The following is a 22,759-nucleotide window of genomic DNA, read 5'->3' as shown; positions in this document are numbered from 1 at the left end:
AAGCCAAGCATAGCCAACCACTTTGCGTCCTCCCTCTCTGACACGTTCACCATCTCACATGACCCCCACTTCGATTACTCCTTATTCCCGACAGTCCATGAGCATACGAATACCTTCTTCTCGGCCCTGGCTCCTAGTTTCTAGTACCTCGACAACATACCACAGACAGAACTCAAACCTAAAAATTCTGCCACTGATGCCTCCTCCTATCGTCCCATCAGCCTCACCTTTGTGTTCAGTAAGGCTTTTGAGTCTATCTTATCCTGACGTTTCCATAAACACCTACTATAACACCTACCCATTCCTGTCCATCAATGTGGCTTCTGTCCCAATTTCTCCTCTGACGACAAACTCCTGCAGCTTACTCCTCTCCTCTCCCACCAAATCAACATCTACAAATAGATCATTTTTGTCTTCCATGACCTCGAAAAAGTATATGACCATGTCTGGCATTCCATTTCCGTCTTTAAGCTCCAGACCTCCACACATCATATAAAATAATTCCGCCTCATCGTATCTTTTCTCTCAAGCCACCCATCTTATATCACCATCAACAAGACCGTCTCCCATATCCTCCATCCCATGTGGTGTGCCCCAAGATTCTGTACTTTAACCTCTCCTGTATGTCCTCTACACTACCAAATATGCCATAGCCTCCTCCTCCTGGTCATCTCCTCCAGTACGCTGCTTACACTGCCTCCCTCTCCGTTTACCCTACACTTCAAAAATCCCAATGCTCCCTCCAGCTCCGTCTCAGTCAGTTCACCTCCAGGTGCAGCCAGTGGCTCCTTAAAATCAACCCTACCAAAATCCAGGCATTAATTATAGGCTGAACCACCCATAGCTTCCGTACCCACGACTTTTACCTTATCATTCACAACCGTCATATCCAGCTAACTAAGACACTAAAATACCTCAGATTAACACTTGATCACAGACTAATATGGAAGCCCCATCTACTAACTATTCAAGAGAAAGCCCACAATAGATTAAAATTACTGAAACTACTGACTGGCTGAACGTGGGGATTGCGCCCTTCCAAAATCCTCCACACCTATAAACCCCTGATCTAACCCATACTATGCTATGCAAATGAGGCATAGACTTCCACTCACCATCTTTTTATTACGCTCTACAGATCCTCAAACGCCATGCACTCCACCTAGCCTTTCGGATTCACTTGCCCTTCCCCAACCACATCCTCTACCATCTTATAAAATTCTCCATCCTACCCTTCCATCTTGAACACCTCCGAATATCCTACGTTACCCGTAAATTCGACACTACCCACTGCCTAGTTTTTACCCTGCTCACTGATCCTGGTACCCTGCCACACGTCTACCACCGCATTCCCCCAATGTTATACCTCCACACTTTCTGTACCCTCTCCCAATGAAGCTTTAATTGCCTTCCCTCACCCAACCGTGAAATGTGCCCTGATATACACCCACCCTACCAGACCTAAAAGAACCCACCCCACTTCTCCCAGTCAGGACTCCCTTTCTCCACCTCCACGCACATCCTATGGCTCGGTTCGGAACAGCATCCTTCTTCACTCAACCGAATCCCTCCTCCAAATATCCGTCCACTCAAAAGCCTTCTTACACACTACTTGAACTGCTACATTCCCACGATACCTCTCTCCCTGGCAGTCTATGCCCACTCACTTGTCTATGTCTCTTCCTTAATCGATCAACACACCGGCTTTTTACTGTTTTTAACTTTCCCAGCTGTCCGTCTCTCCTATATTTTGTGAAACATGCATTTGTCATCTCATCTGTGTCAATATCTTAATTAATCAACAAATCCCTCTTTCATATTTTAAATGACGCAAGTGACAATCTGTCTTTTTATTGTGTCAAACATTCATTTTATCAACCACCGTGTCCAGTTTTACAATATGTTTTAAAACTTTTAGTCTCATATGGCTGAAGAGTGACGACTTGTATCCGCTGACAGCCCCCACTGCGCCCGTATGGGTCAACGGGAATGAAATGACAATAAACGAAAGACAAGAGGGTAAGCGAGTTGACAGCGATCCGCAAATGACAGAGCTAGAAGGAAGACTACGGACCTGTCAGCACGCCGCTTAAGGAAGCTGCCCGGAGTAAACAGCCGAGCCAGCCGCGCCGCCAAACTTCCTGCATCGACTCTCACGGACTCTAGCAGGCCGTCGCCGTGCACACAGGCCAGTTCCAGCGTCCGATTCCGTCTTGCCTCGCGAGAAGTCTCTACCGTTAGAAATGTACCACCAACTACGTACTCTCCTTGCAAGCCAGACTTATTCATTTCTCAGTTTCAAAAATTAATCTGGCGAAGTACCATTCCTAAGCTGGCCCTTGTCAAATGTAAATTTTTATTTTTAATGAACATAAGTTGATTTTATAAATTTAATTATAGCTTGGACACAGAAGTACACAACCTGAGCAGCTGTCTCAATGTACTGAATATCTGTCTAAGGCAGAAATGAAGACTTTGTGTCTGTCTTTCTGCCCTAGTTCGGGTTCAGCACTTGAAGGTGGTGAGCTGTGTGACAAACTTATTCCGTGGCACAGGTATGCACAGACGAAAGAGTTTTGCACGCAGAACAACAATGGTGTTCATCACAAATGATAAACTTTTTACAACAGAAGTATTTTATGTCAACAGTAATTTTATGTGCGTGTCTGGAGCAATCAGTTCAAAGTGAGCGTAATGAAGATCCAGAATAAAACAGTGAGGAACTATCGCCATCACACGGTGATAACTGCCGCACTCTGGGCTCCCGCAACGTGTAACACGACTCTCGACTCCACATAATGTTGTTCAGTTGTTGTAACGGTCCAACGGAGCCATGTTTGTTCCGCTGTAATCGGGGCAAGAGTTCAGTTGACCCTTGTGCTGGAGCTCTACCATGGAAACCAGCAGAATGGTTTGGTCAGGAGAGCTCTGCGACTTACAACATGGACTAATCATTGGGTGTCACCTGAGAAAGGAATCCATCAAGGACATTTTAACCTTTCTAAAGCTGACAAAGTGAACTGTGAAGTGGAAACGTGAAGGAACAACCACAGCTAAACCAAGACCAGGTAACCTCATATACTGACGGACTGGGTCCGATGACCATTGTGCAGGGTGGTTGTAAGAAATCGCATGAATTCAGCGGAAGGAATCAGTCGTGAGTTCCAAAGTGCAACCAGCAGTCCAGCTTGCAAAATTACTGTGTGTAGGGCGTTAAAAAGGATGGAGTACAATAGTCGAGCAGATCCCCATAAGTCACACGTTTCTGTAGTCAATGCCAAACGACGTTTGAGGTGGAGCAAAGAGCGACGCCCATGGACAGTGGATCAGTGGAAACGAATGATTTGAAGTGACGAATCTCGCTATACCGTATGGCAATCCAAGTAAAAGGTTTAGGCTAGGGTTTGGCGAATGCTTGCATAACTTTACCAACCATCACACAAGGTGGCCGGAAACTCCTGTTACAAACGTCTAGGACTTGTAGAAGGTAGTGAATACAGAATATATTGAATAGGAACCCATGTCCGGAATCGTATCGTTTCCGTTCTACGACAGTTTCATTTCAGATATGTACCTCGTCAACGTCTCCTTAGGGCGCGAGAAACGCCTCAGAGTTCCCTGTCCTGGTATGCAACAGGGTAGACACGATGACGTGCACTACGTCAAACGATCCCCAGATGTCACTTATTGTCTGCTTTGCTGTGAGACCGAGTCAATACCTGTGCATCACGAATAGAGGAGTCCGCCCCCGGTAGCTGAGTGGTCAGCGCGACACACTGTCAATCCAAAGGTCCCGGGTTCGATTCCCGGCTGGTTCGGAGATTTTCTCCGCTCGGGGACTGGGTGTTGTGCTGTCCTAATCATCATTATTTCATCCCCATCGACGCGCAAGTCGCCGAAGTAGCGTCAAATCGAAAAACTTACACCAGGCGAACGGTCGATCCACCGGTAGGCCCTCGTCACACATTATTATTATACCGATAGAGGAAACATGGTGCAGTACACATTTGCGGAATACAAATGGCTCTGAGCAGTATGGGACGTAACACATGAGGTCATCAGACACGAGAACTACTTAAACCTAACTAACCTAAGGACGTCATACACATCCATGCCTGAGGCAGGATTCGAACCTGCGATCGTAGCGGTCACGCTGTTCCAGACTGAAGCGCCTAGAACCGCTCAGCCGCACCGGCCGGCCTGCGCAATACACAGACATGCCTCTTGTGTATGGCGAAGCTGGAGGTAACGGAAGAGCTGCTAGTCGGCTGTATCACGAACGTTTTCTACACCGTCACACTCTATCGCACAAACTGTTGGCCCAAGTTACACAACGGCTACGAGAAACGGGTACCTTCACCGCGAGGAGGCAGGACTGTGGTGCTCCACGGCGACGCCTCACTCCCGAATTTGAAGAAGGTGTACTGTGTCGCATTGAAGATAGCCCGTCAACGAGTTCGCGAACAATTGCGCGTGCAATGGCTGTTAGTTACAGTACCGTCTTGGACGTCCTGCATGAGCAACAATTACATCCGTACCACTTACAAAGGGTACACACTATGGGTCCAGCAGACATTCCACAACTTTCCTTCTGTACATGGTATCTGAAGCACTGCATCGGCGCCCCTGTTTCCACGTCGAGTTATCTTCACAGATGAATGTAGGTTCACAAGGGATGCTCAAAATAGTCATGTCTGGGCGGACGAAAACCCTCATGCCACGCATGTTCAGGGATTTCAAGACAGGTTTGGAATTAACGCGGGGACAGGTATTCTGGACGGTCATGTGATTGGACCATACCTCCTTCCATCCAAGCTCACGGGTCCCACATACTTAGTCTTCCTACGACTCGTAATGGACCCGTTCCTGGGAGCTGTGCCATCGAATGTCCGTCAGGAAATGTGGTTTCAGCATGATGAAGCACCACCTCACTTTTTACTGGCTGTCCGGAGACATCTCAACAGACGATATGGTGAAAGATGGATATGCCGTGGTGGCCCAACCGCGTGGCCGCCACGAACGCCGGATTTCACCCCTATGGATTACTTCTTGTGGGGTCATGTGAAGAGCCTAATTTATGAGACACCTTTAGAGACAGTGGAAGATCTGCTGGCACGAGTTCTGGTCGCTGCACAAGACAATGAAGAGACACCAGGTAGGATGGAGAGAGTGTACCACAACATGCTTCGGAGGTGCAATGTGTGCAACGTTGGTGGTTGCCAAATAGAGCCGCTGTTGTAATGCTTCGGTACGTTGCAGCTGGTGCCGTAGATGCTGGGTTCTTTTTGTTGTCGACCAATGTAAACAAAAATGGTTCAAATGGCTCTGAGCATTATGGGACTTAACTTCTGAGGTCATCAGTCCCCTAGAACTTAGAACTACTTAAACCTAACTAACCTAAGGACATCACACACATCCATGCCCGAGGCAGGATTCGAATCTGCGACCGTAGCGGTCGCACGGTTACAGACTATAGCGCCTAGAACCGCTCGGCCAACCCGGCCGGCCCAATGTAAACCATAAGGTGTAAGTTGTAATGCAATGCGTAAGTAATAACGGAACGAGTCATTATTCTTTTCAAGTGGATTTCAGCAGTTGTACTGGGTCACGCCTAAGTACATTCCTCACGTGAGTGTGGATGAGAATCATCTGCATTGAAACTGTCGTATAACGGAAACGATACGTTTCCGGTCATGGGTTCCTATTCAAAATGTTATGTACTCACTAGCCTCTACATTTCATAGAAGTGAAGTCGGGAATTTCCGACCACCCTGTATGTAGTGCCAGCAGGGAAGTACGAAGGTGGTGGTGTTACAGTATCTCGATATTTTTCGCTGTTAGAGTGTGGTCCCTGCGATTAAGAAAGCGCTAAATACAGAAGGATATGAGCACATTTTACAGCACTGTGTACTGCATACGGTAGAGGAACAGTTGGGAGCCGGCCGCTGTGACCGAGCGGTTCTAGGCGCTTCAGTCCGGAACCGCGCTGCTGCTACGTCGCAGTTTCGAATCATGCCACGGGCATGGATGTGTGTGATGTCCTTAGATTAGTTAGGTTTAAGTAGTTCTAAGTCTAGGGGACTGATGACCTCAGATGATAAGTCCCATAGTGCTTCAAGCCATTTGAACCATTTGAACAGTTGGGAGACGATGGTTGTTTGTATCAACATGACAATGCATCCTGTTGTTAAGTAACCTCTGTGAGGCAATGGATAGTGGATAACAGCATTCCTGAAATGGACTCGCTTGCCCATGGTCCCGACCTTAACTCAGTGGAACACTTTTGGGAGGAGTTGAAACGTCGACTTTGCTCCAGACCCCAGCACGCAACATCACTATCTCGTCCGGTTTGGGATCTTGAGGAATAATGGGCTGCCATTCCTCCACAGACATTGAGACACTTCATTGAAAGAGTCCCCAGCAAAACTATAGTCGTCATAAAGGCGAAGGACAGACACAGCTCTTATTAATGTCCACTAATATGTATCTAGATGCCTTTGATCAGATAGTGTATGATAGCTTACTGCTGGAGGGAAAAGGGTTTGACTGGCTCTGAGCACTATGGGACTTAACAGCTGAGGTCATCGGTCCCCTAGAACTTAGAACTACCTAAACCTAACCAACCTAAGGACATCACACACATCCATACCCAAGGCAGGATTCGAACCTGCGACCGCAGCGGTCGTCGGTTCCAGACTGAAGCGCTTAGAACCGCTCGGCCACTCGGGCCGGCCGAAAAGGGTTTGACACACATTACTTGTTTGCGATGTAGCTTCTGTTCAGAGCTAGTGAAAAAAGGATGCAAGTATTTGTAACTGATCGTAAATTGAAAAGTATATTTTGCATGGATTGTTTCAAAACTGGTACAGTGGTGACGGGAGGTCAGGCCTCCTGGACAATGTCTGTGGACTAACTGCTGTGCCTGCCCCTTCCTACGCCGTCACTAAACTTCAGCTTGGAGGGGAATGCACTCCGTCTTCAGGCCTCGGGTGGCCTACCGAGACCATCCGACCGCCGTGTCATCCTCAGAGGAGGATGCGGATAGGAGGAGCATGGGGTCAGCACACCGCTCTCCCGGTCGTTATGGTGGTATTCTTGGCCGAAGCCGCTACTATTCGGTCGAGTAGCTCCTCAAGTGGCATCACGAGGCTGAGTGCACCCCGAAAAACGGCAACAGCGCATGGCGGCCCGGATGGTCACTCATCCAAGTGCCGACCACGCCCGACAGCGCTTAACTTGGATGATCCCAAGGGAACCGGTGTATCCACTGCGGCAAAGCCGTTGCCTTTGGAGGGGAAGGTGGACAGATTACCTCTCTATCTCGGTTCTCACTCACCGCAGACATTACTTGTCCTTCAAGTAGCTCTTCAGTTATCCTTACAGCGCTGAGCGCACCACGGCCCTGTCCTCTCACTAAGAAAAATCCGTAGCCTTATCGGTAATCGTATGTGGATACTCCATGTGTCAATTGGAAACTCAGACCGCTAACTTATGGAGGGGTTTGAGACAGTAAACAAACGAAATCATGGACTTATTCGTGAGTAACGAGCTACTGTCTACTTCCTGTTTATAGATCCATTTGGCAGACGCGCTATTAACTACAATGGATACTAGAAAAACTGTTGTGTAGGGAAGGTGCCCTTGCGTGATCCAATGTTGTTTAGTGGATGACTGCTAATATACATCCTTGTGATATCTATCCGGGATATTGTTCCTTGGCAAAACATGAAAATCTGTATTTCAAAAGCTAGGCTGCGAAAACAGATGTCGCACGGTCAGTGATGTGGTTTGGGAAGTGTGGTTTGCAGGAAAAGCAGATGCCAGGCTGAGAGTCATTGGAAGAGCCCTAAGAAAATGTGACTCATTCACTGCAGAAGTTGTTTACAAAACAATCGTTGAATTGAGTGTCACACATGTCTGCTACCCTCACAATATAGAACTAATAAAGAAAATAGAAAATATCCAAAGATATCGTTTAGTCATGGGTTCATTCAGCAAGTAGGAAAGTGTGACGAAGATGCTCACTGAACTCTATTGGTAGATGGCACGAGATAGACATTGTGCATCACGGAGAGAATGCACATAAAATTTCGAGAACATGTATTCCAAGAAGAGTCATATAACATATGCTTCCTCCCACAAACCTCTCGCGAAACGCCCATGACGAGGAAATTAAAGAAATTCGAGCTCATATAGTAGTTTGCTGACAGTCGTTATTCGGGCACACCATTCGTGAGTGGAGTAGGAAAATTGGGTGGGGATAACAGTGGTAAACATGAACAGCACACCGTAAGGTGACTAACAGAGAACAGGTTTAGAAGTATGTAAAAATCATAACCAAGATGACTTAATTCTGGTGAATGCGATGTTTGCATCTAACTCTGAAAAGGATCATAAATGAAACAACTCATAAAATCATGAAGAAACAAATTTTCCTACTGTGGAACGTACTGAATGAAACGAAAAGATTTGGAAAAAAATGTGACGTACCGCGAATATAGTGAGGAGGGGCCCTTTGGAATCGATAAGAGAGTGAATCGTGCTGTAAATCGATATTAATAAATTCGGGATGGTACTCATAGGAGTTTGATACCATTCCTCACAAAGGCACTGTTACAAATCTTTGAGTAATGTTGGTGAAGTGTAGCAAGCATGTAAATATTTTCCCAGTATAAGCAATGATAATATTTGAATCCACTGATGAGAAGGCCAGGTATGATGTGTTGCCTTATTCTCGTACTGATCCAATAAGATTCGGTGTTTGTAGCAGTGCGATTGAATCCATTATCATCCAGGAGGATGCAATACCCTACAAGGGACAATGGCAGCACCAATTCCACACGTTCGGTAACGTCGGATTACGGAAGTGATAGGGAAGTGTGACAATGAGAAATCAGTGAGGTGCAATATCACCATGTACTGCCATCAGTGCATCTAAACATCATGGCATGGAATCCACGTGGTCTTTATCCGAGTCCAAATAGCTTCATTAGACGTTGCTGCAGGGCGGTGACGAACGAGTTGCCGACCAACCATACACAAAAGATATTCCGTGGACAGCGTGACAGGCTATGGAAGCAATTGTAACTGCCGTTCTTCTCCAAAAAGCTTGGACATTCTACACCCCATATGATTGGACTTGTGTTGTTGGCACACGGCATGTACTGTTATCTGAAAGACGATCACTACTTGGGGCTTTAAGCCTATCTGGTGTGACAGTTGCTGCTTACATTGTCCTCGGTACATATGAGTAGATGTCACATGATGCATCCATTGGTGCTCCAAACTGCTATACTTGCATTTTTCGACAGCCTGATAAACAATATAGGTTATGTGGTTGCAGTCTTAACGTTAGTATGTGACACGTATGCGTTACTGCTGGACAGGTTATAACGGGACTAACCTGAGAACTCTGAGCAGGCCAGATAAAGCACTCGTTTGCCCATTTCAACCTGAGTTTGCAGTTTCTGGACAGTGAAAGCAGACATAGTAACTTACGTGGAGCAGTCCAACTCGCTGCCAGCCAGCTTACCCCTCGTGGGAAACGGAGATAACAATAAGAAAAAGAAAAAGAAAAAAAAGAATACACTAGTCACATATCGTCAATAGCCGTCGATTGCATCGTATACAAATTGTACCGACATTGGTACACTGCACCTGTCGAGCAAGTCACTGACTTCACTCCGTGGAAAATAAATACACATATACATATATACAATATGCTTAAATATACATAGACTCTAAGGCAAAAGAGGACGCACCAACCCGCAGCAAGAAGGAATTATAGAATATGACGGAAATCGGTACATGTGATGTACGTGTAAGCAAAAAAAAAAAAAAGATTACAATTACAGAAAAAATGGATGATTTATTGATGAGAAACAGCTTCACAAATTGAACAAGTTAATAACGCACTGGTTCACCTCTGGCTTTTATACCAGCAGTTATTAGGCTTGACATTGATTGATAGAGAGGTCGTATGTCCTTCTGAGGGATATCGTGACAAATTCTGTCCAACTGGCATGTTAGATTGTCGAAAAACTGAGATGGTTGGAGAGCCCTGCCCATAATCCTCCAAACGCCCTCAATTGGGGACAGATCCGGCGACCTTGGTGGCCAAGATAGGGTTTGGCAAGTACGAAGATAAGCAGTAGAAACTCACGCCGTATGCTGACAGGAATTATCTTGCTGAAATGTAAGTCCAGTGTTGCTTGTCCTGAAGAGAAACAAAACGGGACATAGAATATCGTCGACGTACCACTGTGCTGTAAGAGTGACGCGGATGACAAACAAAGGGGCCCAGACCATCACTCGTGGTTGTTGGGCCGTACGGCAGACAACAGTCAGTTCAGTATCCCACCGCTGTACATCTGGGATCAGATCGAATAGGAAAGCATCTCCGAAGACGACGCTACTCTGGCCAATGAGATTCCAGGCCGAAGACGTGTCTGGAGACGTCCCGGACAGTGACGGGGTGCCACTCTTACTTTGGCCCGCCATACAACCTGCTAACGAAGGAGTAAGGGTCTGGGGTGGCATTTCAGTTCATAGCTTACCCCTTTGTTTGCCATCCTCGGCGCCCTTATAGCACAGTGGTACGTCGACGATACTCTACGCCCCGTTTTGTTGCCCTTCAAGGCAAGTCATCTTGGGCTGATATTTTAGCAAGATAATGCCCGTCTGCACACAGCGAGAATTTCTACTGCTTTTTTTTGTGCTTTCAAAATCCTACCTTGACCAGCAAGTTCGCCAGAGTCTTCCCCAACTGAGAAAGTTGGGAGCATTATGGGTAGGGCCCTCCACCCACCTCGGAATTTTGACTGTTGGACAGAATTTGGCACCATATCCCTCAAGAGGACATCCAACAACTCCATCAATCAATGCCAAGCCGAATAACTGCTAGCAAAAGGGCCCCCTCTTGAATAAATCATCCAGTTGTTCTGAAACTGTAATAATTTGTTTGTCTGTACATTTACATCACATCCGCCAATTTCCGTACCATTCGGATAATTCCTTCGTGGTGCGTTTTTTTCCCCTAAAGTATATCAAAAAATGTACTGCTATTGTAAATATTTATGTACCGATCGGAAGATCACCTCTGACGTTGTTTGTAAACACACACTCAGTTACCGTGTGCGCTACACTTACGGACAGAAAGCCGCACTTAAATGGATTGCAGCACTTCAGTTGAAAATAAAGCACCGGAGGGGACGCATTCGAGACGTCAGTGGAAAACTAGAGTAAACATCCATCATGCCATGAAGAACGACCATGACCAATGATCGGACCGTATCATCACTTTAAGCGAAGAAGACTGGTCAACCAGGGAAGTTACCCGGCGTGTGCACCGAGCCAAAATGATGTGGTGCGGACATGGGATCGGTTCCAGTTGGCAGGTAGTGTTTGAGTACTTACAACGCACAGGACATCCACGTTCGACAGGTGCGCATAATAATCGATATCTACGGCTTTTGAGTCAAAGGAACCGTGGTCTGAGTGCTCCAGAACTGAATTCGGCATTTGAAGAGGCTACAGGACGTCGTGTATCGCATGAAACTGGTAGGAGACGATTGTATGATGCGAATCTCCATTTCCGTGGCATGCACTTCGTCGTACACCTCAATACCATGGACTTCGTTGCAGATATGCAAGAAATCACGCAAAGTGGACACACCAGGATTGGCTGTGGGTGTTACTTACTGTCAGAAATCAGATCTATTTGTTCCTTGATAATCTCTGACAACATGTTTGGACACAACCCGGTAATATCGAACACCTCCAGCACTGTGTCCCAGATGTGCAACAAGGTGGTGATGGAGCAATGTTCCGGGGTGGAATTACAAGGGACACCGTACGTGTCTCGTAGCTGTTGAGGGCAATCTCCTGCTCTACGGCACAGAGGCGAGATTCTGCAACCAATAATGAGACCGTATCGCCAACATGGTTTTGAAACTTTCATCTTCATGGATGATATCTCACCCGATCATCATACTGTTCCCATGAACACGTTCCTTCGGCATGCTAGGATCACCAGAATGGAGTGACCTGTCTACTTGGACATGAACCCAACCGAAAGTGTGTGGGATCGACTGAAACGAGCTGTTTTTGGACGTCGACAATGACCATGTACTCTGCGCGACTTACGCAATGGTTCAAATGGCTCTGAGCACTATGGGACTCAACTGCTGAGGTCATTAGTCCCCTAGAACTTAGAACTAGTTAAACCTAACCAACCTAAGGACACCACAAACATCCATGCCCGAGGCAGGATTCGAACCTGCGACCGTAGCGGTCTTGCGGTTCCAGACTGCAGCGCCTTTAACCGCACGGCCACTTCGGCCGGCCGACTTACGCAGAATCGCCATTGAAGAATGGGACAATTTGGACCAGAGCGCTGGTTTGATGATCTCATCAATGATATACCACGACGGATTCAAGCCTGCATCCGAACAACGGGACGTTCCACCACGTACTAACTTTGGTGAGGACTACTTCGAATAACTCCCCATGAGAGACAAATTACTTTTCTCTTTACACTCTTTTTTTAAATTTGGTTGTCTGTACACATTGCCAATGAATATATACGCATGCTTCAAAGCCAAGTTTTGTTTTCTGTGCCACGAAATTTCGTAATAAACGTGTGACGCAGAACTTCTGTTGATGTGTGGATTTGTCTGGGACACAGGGGCATATCAACCTATTCCCTTTACCCTCCCCCTTTCGTCCTCTCCCTGATTGTGACCAAGACTTTTGGGAGGTCTCTTTTGGTTGTAAGGCAAATGTGGGAACCGGAAATCCTCTGAACTGGGACTCCCTCCGCCCCGCTACGGGTCCGCCTGCTCTCTGACTGAAAATGGCCTGGCTCTAGATTGGCTCTGAAATCGAAAGAGCTTGTTCAGCCTTTAGGGGAAGTGAATAAGTATTAAAAATAAGTATCAGTCAGTAGTCTTCCTTCTGCAAACGATGGCGGGGACAGCTGCCGAAAGCTCGATAATTTTATTTGAAATGATGCGACTTGAATACTGAGAAGATGGTACTCGTGTTCTTATTAGAGGTAACAATCATCTTTACATTACTCTTCACCCTATCAGGAAGTTTAGCCTTTCTTGCACTTATGATTTTAGTGGATCAAGTTTCACAATGAACTCTGCTTTCATGAGCCTAAATAAAGTACTCTAAATACCTCTGTAGACATGTGACTGTTGTTGCAGATATCCGAATTAAGTGGGGAAAGCTGATAATATAATGTCTAGCACGGCGATAGATCAACACAATACGTACTTATTGGCATGTCAGGATACGTCTAGATGATTTGTAGTACAAACGAAAGACAGAACGCTACCGGTTAGTCGGGAAACAAGTTCTATAAATAAGCATTTTTTACCACTATGTTCGTATTAGCTTCTCCAACGCGCATACTTTTCAGCCCGATTGTGAACTCTGGAATCCAACTGGAGGTGGACCGTTCTGCTTGCGCGACACACAGTGTATCAATCAAAAGTGAACGTAAAGGTTCAGCATCGGCAAGATGTGTGCCCTCACCTGGGCTGTCCTTCACCTGGAGCCGCAGCTGAGACAGCTCCTGGTCGCCGTTGTCGAAGATGGCAGCGAAGCTCCCGTTGACAATCTTGGGCGACATTGGCGAGTTGGCGAGGAGCAGGCTGGAACCGAACAGCTCGTTGCGTGCACGCGTCTCTGAAACACGATTACACCCATGTGTGCCTCGCAATCTCGTACACTCGCTTCTCCATGTCTCACGAAAAAAGTAAAAACACTAGTGAAGTTTTCTATGAGGAATACTTCTGGCATAATTGTATCAACGTAAGCGTTTAAGTTACAACATAGCTGCATATTTAGAAACTATGGAACTAGATTTTATTGTTAGTACCAGTAATATTCGTGTGTCCGGACGTACAACTCCTGTACTTAAACTAAAAAATTAGACTTCATGATTCAGTGGCGCAGCTTGACAGCTTGAGAGGATAACAGAGAAATGCTTGACACATATTGTGGTGTCACCGCCAGACACCACACTTGCTAGGTGGTAGCCTTTAAATCGGCCGCGGTCCGTTAGTATACGTCGGACCCGCGTGTTGCCACTATCAGTGAATTGCAGACCGAGCGCCGGCACACGGCAGGTCTAGTCTAGAGAGACTCCCTAGCACTCGCCCCAGTTGTACAGCCGACTTTGCTAGCGATGGTTCACTGTCTACATACGCTCTCATTTGCAGAGACGACAGTTTAGCATAGCCTTCAGCTAAGTCATTTGCTACGACCTAGCAAGGCGCCATATTCAGTTACTACTTCAAGAATGTATTCTGAACAGATAATATTGTGACTCATGTACCGTCAAGAGCGACGTTCATCATTAATGGATTAAAATTAAGTATCAAACTAATTGTGTCCGCTTTCTGAATTCTCATTTCTTGTCATGTTCCAGACCTCACGTCAGTATAGTTCTTCCCTCTTCACGCCAGCCTGCGTGAGCTAAAACGCGTGCATTTCGGCCTCCACTCGTAACACGGTGTTGGCTCTTCTGCCAACACAAAACATATGACAAACCATTATAAGACTACTTAGTTGACCAGCAGCAGTGTGTGTGTGCGTTTGGGCAGAGGTATCTGGTATAGTGGTAGACACAGTATCTCAGCTGTAGGAAAGCAGATTGATTTACATATGCCATGTCGATGTACTAATCGTGTATCGGCAGCAGGCAACACCCACTTACAGTGCCCGAAAAAAAGTGAAGCATGCAGAAGACATCGTCGGAAGCGACACGTAGAACGGCCACCAGAGTGCATTACTGTTGTTAGTATTTAGAGTTTCAGACAGCATATATAAGGGGCGTGAATAGCGGCATCAACATTCAACACATGACCCAACAAAGCAAACGCGAGGCTCAAACAGCTCTACCCTATGCTTAACAGGCGTAGCACACTGAATAGGAGGATGTCTAGGTCCATGTACATGACACTTATTCGACCCCTAATGACGTACGCAGCCCCTGTCTGGGGATACGCTGCGCCCACACGCCTGCGCCGTCTGCAGCTTATACAGAACAAAGTACTCAGAATCATAAGCAACGCTCCGCGCTACACACGCACCGCAGATCTTCACCGGGAATATCGGCTAGATGCCATCTTGCAGGTATTTCAAAAACTCTCCACACGACTGTACAATAAACGAAACACTCGCGTAACCCGTTTATCCTTTCTCTGGCTAACTACGACCAGTACCATAGATGGAAACATAGTAGACCAAAGACACTATTAGCAAGAAACTAAACATCTATGGTCCATAGCACGCTAACACGACAGTGCTGGCGAGCCCCTGCAACACAGCTACTACTGGTAACCCTAGATGCTCGACCCGCCGAAAGACAGGCAATCGCAGGGAAACCGTACTGTACACAGCACGCAAACCAGCCCCCCTCCTACACTGTGAGCTGATCTACGACCGATCGCCCACTAATGTATGACGACCTTGAACTGTTACAGGGACGCAGCAGCTGCAGCAAGCTCTACAACGAGCTTCCGCAATGACAAAGGTAAAGATGCACGATACCTCGCACTAACATAACCACACCTTGCATGCACTGTCACAGCTAGCAAGTCGCTACTGCCCTTACTATCCGTCCTACTGTCGCAGAGGTTTTTTTCCCTTGGTGCTTGCCTTGGCACCTTTTTTCCTCTGCCCTTACAACGGCTATCCTTCCATCGCTTTCGTCCACTTTCCATCTCCTGATGGATCATGTAAATGAGTAATCTTACCCAGACGCTTGGATAACATCACAGACCGCATCCTATGACTCCTGATTCAAAAACTAACATGTTATACGGAAGTGGCAGTAGAACTTTTGGTTTGGTCACCACGTTGGTGTGGGCGTGGAGGGGACCCATGAAAAAAAGGCATTTATTACTGCAAAGGACACGGAGATGCCGCGTACTCGTTTGAAACAGCATTATCAGAACTTGTCAAAATTTGTAAGGGGCCACATTGTGAGCCTTCTTTTGTCTGGCTGGTCGAATCGTACAATATCCAGATTTGTGGAGCATTCGATGTGACACAGGCCAGATGTTAGACTCCATGCGAACGTGAGGTTAAGCATACTCGTCATCAAGGTTCCTGTCGCCTACTTCTGGCGACCACAAGAGAGGATCGCTGTATTTTGCACTATACACACGTGCGTTTGCCATCCGCGTATAAGCAATGGAGTCCGTAAAAAAAACATTGTCATCTCGCACCATTGGTCGGAGACTAGCAAGAGCCGGACTAGGTTGGTTGGTTTGTGGGATGAAAGGGACCAGACTGCTACGGTCATCGGTCCCTACCGGACTAGGGAATTGCCGTTCCATGTATATACTGCTGTTAACATCGGAACATAAACGGCTACGTTAAGAGTCGTAACAGGGAAGCATGTACAGTTGATGAATGGCATCGCATTGCTTTTAACGATGAGCCACGCTTCTGCAGTACCCTGTATGACCATCGTCGGCGCGTATGGCGGCGATCTGTGGACAGATACTTTTCTTGCAGTGTTTCAGAGAGGCACAGCGGTATTAATGCTGAAAACAGGGTGTGGGGAGCCATAGGCTATGACTGCCGGTATAGGATGGTACTGATATCTCCATGTGCAAATTTTCATGCGGCAGTATCGCAGCGCCATTTTCCAACAAGACAATGCTCGTCCACAAATAGGACATGTCTCAATGAACTGTCTGCGTGTTGTTGAGGTACTCCAGTGGCCATCAAGATCAACAGATCTAAACCCGATAAGAAAACGTGTGGGACCAGCTCCGACATCAACTCCATCTCAGTGCTAGTATCCAGGATATCAAGAATCAGTTAGAAAAATGTGGACCAGCTTGCCTCAGGGGAGGATACAATGGCTTTACGACATCATTCCCAACCGAATCAGTGCATGCATCCAGGCTAGAAGGGATGCAACGCCTGTCAAGTTCTTCGTCCGCTTGATTCGATTTTGTAATCACTGAAATAACGTAACATACACACCAATCTGTGAAGTTTCGTTTCGTTTCCTCCTTCCCTTCTGGGCGCTTCACTTTTTTTTGCCAAGCTGTATATTACCAGGCTCACTCTCAATGTGTGATTCCTTCTGGTGGGGTTTCGTCAGGGTCAAAGCTTACACCACAGTTTTTACCAGAGATGTTGGTAGAATCGAGAAGATCCATTTTTATAGCCCCACAAAATCTCAGTTTTCGTTCTTGAAAGGGCTTAGAGAGAGTGAGACTACCACCTTGGCGTATGCCAAATTTCAAATGGTTCAAATGGCTTTAAGCACTACGGGACTTAACATCTGAGGTCATCAGTCCCCTAGACTTAGAACTAAGTAAACCTAACTAACCTAAGGACATCACACACATCCATGCCCGAGGCAGGATTCGAGCCTGCGACGGTAGCAGCCGCGTGGTTCCGGACTGAAGCGCCTAGAACCGCTCGGCCACAGCGGCCGGCTATGCGAAATTTCACATGCCCCTCACAACAGCTGCATCTAGGTTAGACGTAAAGAATTCAAGTCTATGTGGTGTAAAATTTTAAAACACATCTTTCAGATGTATTTAAATTTGATGTGAATGGAAATAAAACTTTAGACAGGGTGATTCAGCTACGCCTACCGACATTGTTTCATGAACCCCACAATTCCGTATCTGGCTTTCAACAGCCACGACTGAGATCTTCACATTCTCTCGCTCGCTACGCGCAAACTACAGAAAAAATGAATTATTATTATTATGTAGTATTCTGCCTAGTGGCAGGTCCGTGTCTTCGTACGGAGAATTTCTGATTCCACTGTTCCCTGTGTTCAGCTTCTTCTTTCAGTCTGTTGTATCTCCTTCCATCTTTGATGTCGTCCAGATGTTTAATTCTTCTTTCTCTTCCGGCGTTTCCTCTGAGTTTCCCTTCGATAACATCATGTATGAGTCCCTCGTGTCTAAGTACATGTCCAATCCAGTTGGCCTTTCTCTGAAGAATTGTACGCAGAATACTTCTCTTCTCTCCTACTCTTCGCAGTACATCGTCATTTTTTATGCGATCTGTCCACTTGATCTTTTCCATTCTCCTCCAGCACCACATTTCAAAGCTCTCTAAGTATTTTTTCTCCTTCTTTCTCATTGTCCATGTCTCTGCTCCATAAAGAGCAATGCTCCAAATGTAGCACTTTATCAGTTTTTTCCCACAATGCCATACTCAACTTCCTGGTCAGACCATTTTTGTAAGAAATGTAATGTAGTTAAGTTTTGTACTGAAACACGTATTCGCTGGAGGACACAGTTTCCGACTTATTCAAGGAAAACGTACAAAAGTGACCTGCAAGCGCACATCTACCCCCACACTTATCCATCACCAGTCAGGATTTCTAGTATGTTGAGCGTGGTACTCCTTCCTATCACTGTACAGAAATTTCAGACTACACGATCTATCCTCGATATTCGACCTTTTTTGGTCTCTGTTGACTGGGCTATTATACCGCCAGCATAATCGGCTAATTCGTTAACATTATTAGTTTAAACGTGTCCGTGACGGTAATAAAACAGATAAGCGACTTTTGCAAACTTTACGCCAAAACTAATTTCGCCGACAATTCGACGCAAACTTAAACGTTACAAGCACAGTAGTTTCACAGTCAGAATTCCTGACGAACACAACGAAGTAACTGTTCATTTTATGGTGTTAAAATTCACAAAATTGTTAGGTAAAATTTATACAAACGCCAGATTTATAATTAGTAAGTGGTCGACTAAGCAGGTGGCGTAATAAGGCCAGTCAGTGAAGAGCAGTACAGGTCGAACGTGGGAAATAATTGATGCAGTCGCAAAAATTTTGTACAGTGATAGCAAAGAGTGCCATGAAGAACATATCAGAAATCCTGACAGGTGGGATCTGAGTGTGGGAGTGGGGGCGCGTTTGAAGGTCACTTTAGTATGTTTTTCCTTAATAACTCGAAAACTATGGCCTATAGCGGAAACATATCCCAGAAAAAGTTTAACTACATTAAATTTCCTACAAAAAGGTCCTAGTTTGCTCGTAGCGGACGAGAGTGTCAAAAATCTCATGTGTGGTTATTGAATGCCAGATGCAGAATTACGGATTGCAAAAAACATCATAAAATAATCGTCAAATACTTGTTTTCCTCTCAGTATTCTTGAATACGCAAAAACTGGCGATTGCAGAGGAAGACAATATATTTGGCCTTCTTCCTATTGAGATCAACAAATGTCACAGGCAAAGAAAATGTGTTTGCACAATTTATTGCACCCAACAACAGTGGTATGGTGTCATGTTACAATGAGTTGTGGTCTAGCCTGGAGAGCAATTTTCTCCGTCTGCTCATTTGGTATGTTTCTGGGACACTTTGCAGCCATGCATATGTTGTGAAAACAGACGGATAGGGCAGCACCAATAGCATTGCCTGGGGAGCTGTTAACTTTAGGAGCTTGTCAGCTTGTACGTCTCTGCATGTGCTTTCTACGGGACTGTGATGACTACGGTCCATAAAGATGCAGCGAAGTACATCAGCAGTAGAGTGCAAACCACCAAAAGAGGAATGCAGAACCCAAGTGTATAGTCAAGCCGTCAACATTGAGCTAGTTTTTCACATGTCAAACAGTTTCGTACAGCGGACTGATCTGGCTCTAGTATAAACTGCAGCAGATTTTATAGGCCTTGTGAGGCAAGAGGAATTGCTCAGCGTAGCTGCTTATGCTGCGGCCTCTAATGCAGCTCATGGCTATCTACCTACCTATCTACATCTATACTCCGCGAGCCACCTTACGGTGTGTGGCGGAGGGTACTTATTGTACCACTATCTGATCCCCCCTTCCCTGTTCCATTCACGAATTGTGCGTGGGAAGAACGACTGCTTGTAAGTCTCCGTATTTGCTCTAATTTCTCGGATCTTTTCGTTGTGATCATTACGCGAGATATATGTGGGCGGTAGTAATATGTTGCCCATCTCTTCCCGGAATGTGCTCTCTCGTAATTTCGATAATAAACCTCTCCGTATTGCGTAACGCCTTTCTTGAAGTGTCCGCCACTGGAGCTTGTTCAGCATCTCCGTAACGCTCTCGCGCTGACTAAATGTCCCCATGACGAATCGCGCTGCTTTTCGCTGGATCATGTCTATCTCTTCTATTAATCCAACCTGGTAAGGGTCCCATACTGATGAGCAATACTCAAGAATCGGACGAACAAGCGTTTTGTAAGCTACTTCTTTCGTCGATGAGTCACATTTTCTTAGAATTCTTCCTATGAATCTCAACCTGGCGCCTGCTTTTCCCACTATTTGTTTTATGTGATCATTCCACTTCAGATCGCTCCGGATAGTAACTCCTAAGTATTTTACGGTCGTTACCGCTTCCAATGATTTACCACCTATGGCATAATCGTACTGGAATGGATTTCTGCCCCTATGTATGCGCATTATATTACATTTATCTACGTTTAGGGAAAGCTGCCAGCTGTCGCACCATGCATTAATCCTCTGCAGGTCCTCCTGGAGTACGTACGAGTCTTCTGATGTTGCTACTTTCTTGTAGACAACCGTGTCATCTGCAAATAGCCTCACGGAGCTACCGATGTTGTCAACTAAGTCATTTATGTATATTGTAAACAATAAAGGTCCTATCACGCTTCCCTGCGGTACTCCCGAAATTACCTCTACATCTGCAGATTTTGAACCGTTAAGAATGACATGTTGTGTTCTTTCTTCTAGGAAATCCTGAATCCAATCACAAACCTGGTCCGATATTCCGTAAGCTCGTATTTTTTTCACTAAACGTAAGTGCGGAACCGTATCAAATGCCTTCCTGAAGTCCAGGAATACGGCATCAATCTGCTCGCCAGGGCGAGCTGAGTTTCACATGATCTCTGTTTGCGGAATCCATGTTGGTTATGATGAAGGAGATTTGTATTATCTAAGAACGTCATAATACGAGAACACAAAACATGTTCCATTATTCTACAACAGATTGACGTAAGCGAAATAGGCCTATAATTATTCGCATCTGATTTATGACCCTTCTTGAAAATGGGAACGACCTGCGCTTTCTTCCAGTCGCTAGGTACTTTACGTTCTTCCAGCGATCTACGATAAATTGCTGATAGAAAGGGGGCAAGTTCTTTAGCATAATCACTGTAGAATCTTAAGGGTATCTCGTCCGGTCCGGATGCTTTTCCGCTACTAAGTGATAGCAGTTGTTTTTCAATTCCGATATCGTTTATTTCAATATTTTCCATTTTGGCGTCCGTGCGACGGCTGAAGTCAGGGACCGTGTTACGATTTTCCGCAGTGAAACAGTTTCGGAACACTGAATTCAGTATTTCTGCCTTTCTTCGGTCGTCCTCTGTTACGGTGCCATCGTGGTCAACGAGTGACTGAATAGGGGATTTAGATCCGCTTACCGATTTTACATATGACCAAAACTTTTTAGGGTTCTTGTTTAGATTGTTTGCCAATGTTTTATGTTCGAATTCGTTGAATGCTTCTCTCATTGCTCTCTTTACGCTCTTTTTCGCTTCGTTCAGCTTTTCCTTATCAGCTATGATTCGACTACTCTTAAACCTATGATGAAGCTTTCTTTGTTTCCGTAGTACCTTTCGTACATGATTGTTATACCACGGTGGATCTTTCCCCTCGCTTTGGACCTTAGTCGGTACGAACTTATCTAAGGCGTAATGGACGATGTTTCTGAATTTTTTCCATTTTTGTTCCACATCCTCTTCCTCAGACATGAACGTTTGATGGTGGTCACTCAGATATTCTGCGATTTGTGCCCTATCACTCTTGTTAAGCAAATATATTTTCCTTCCTTTCTTGGCATTTCTTATTACACTTGTAGTCATTGATGCAACCACTGACTTATGATCACTGATACCCTCTTCTACATTCACGGAGTCGAAAAGTTCCGGTCTATTTGTTGCTATGAGGTCTAAAACGTTAGCTTCACGAGTTGGTTCTCTAACTATCTGCTCGAAGTAATTCTCGGACAAGGCAGTCAGGATAATGTCACAAGAGTCTCTGTCCCTGGCTCCAGTTCTGATTGTGTGACTATCCCATTCTATACCTGGTAGATTGAAGTCTTCCCCTATTACAATAGTATGATCACGAAACTTCTTCACGACGTTCTGCAGGTTCTCTCTGAGGCGCTCAACTACTACGGTTGCTGATGCAGGTGGTCTATAGAAGCATCCGACTATCATATCTGACCCACCTTTGATACTTAACTTAACCCAGATTATTTCACATTCGCATTCGCTAATAACTTCACTGGATATTATTGAATTCTTTACTGCTATAAATACTCCTCCACCATTGGCGTTTATCCTATCCTTGCGGTATATATTCCATTCTGTGTCTAGGATTTCGTTACTGTTCACTTCCGGTTTTAACCAACTTTCCGTTCCTAATACTATATGCGCACTATTTCCTTCAATAAGAGATACTGATTCAGGAACCTTGCCCTGGATACTCCTGCAGTTTACCAATATTACGTTAACTTTTCCTGTTTTTGGTCTCTGAGGACGGACGTTCTTTATCAACGATGATAATGTCCTCTCTGGTAAGCCGTCAGGTATTTTATCGTTTCGCCCAAGGGGGGGTCCCTCTAACCTAAAAAACCCCCGTGTGCACGCCACACGTACTCTGCTACCCTAGTAGCTGCTTCCGGTGTGTAGTGCACGCCTGACCTGTCTAGGGGGGCCCTACAGTTCTCCACCCAATAACGGAGGTCGATGAATT

At 45.7% G+C, this 22,759-nt stretch overlaps 1 protein-coding gene across 1 annotated transcript in view; it reads right to left on the bottom strand.

Moving 5' to 3' along the window:
• Window positions 1-22,759, bottom strand: part of LOC126471578 (histidine decarboxylase) — a 401,219-nt gene that overhangs the window by 43,427 nt on the left and 335,033 nt on the right. Inside the window, exon 14 of the mRNA XM_050099808.1 lies at window positions 13,543-13,695. Within this exon, the coding sequence (XP_049955765.1) occupies window positions 13,543-13,695 (153 nt within the window). The remainder of the gene's footprint in view (window positions 1-13,542; window positions 13,696-22,759) is intronic.

The sequence above is a fragment of the Schistocerca serialis genome, chromosome 3 (assembly GCF_023864345.2).
Source record: "Schistocerca serialis cubense isolate TAMUIC-IGC-003099 chromosome 3, iqSchSeri2.2, whole genome shotgun sequence".
NCBI lineage: Eukaryota > Metazoa > Arthropoda > Insecta > Orthoptera > Acrididae > Schistocerca > Schistocerca serialis.
This window is presented reverse-complemented; position numbering and strand designations above follow the sequence as displayed.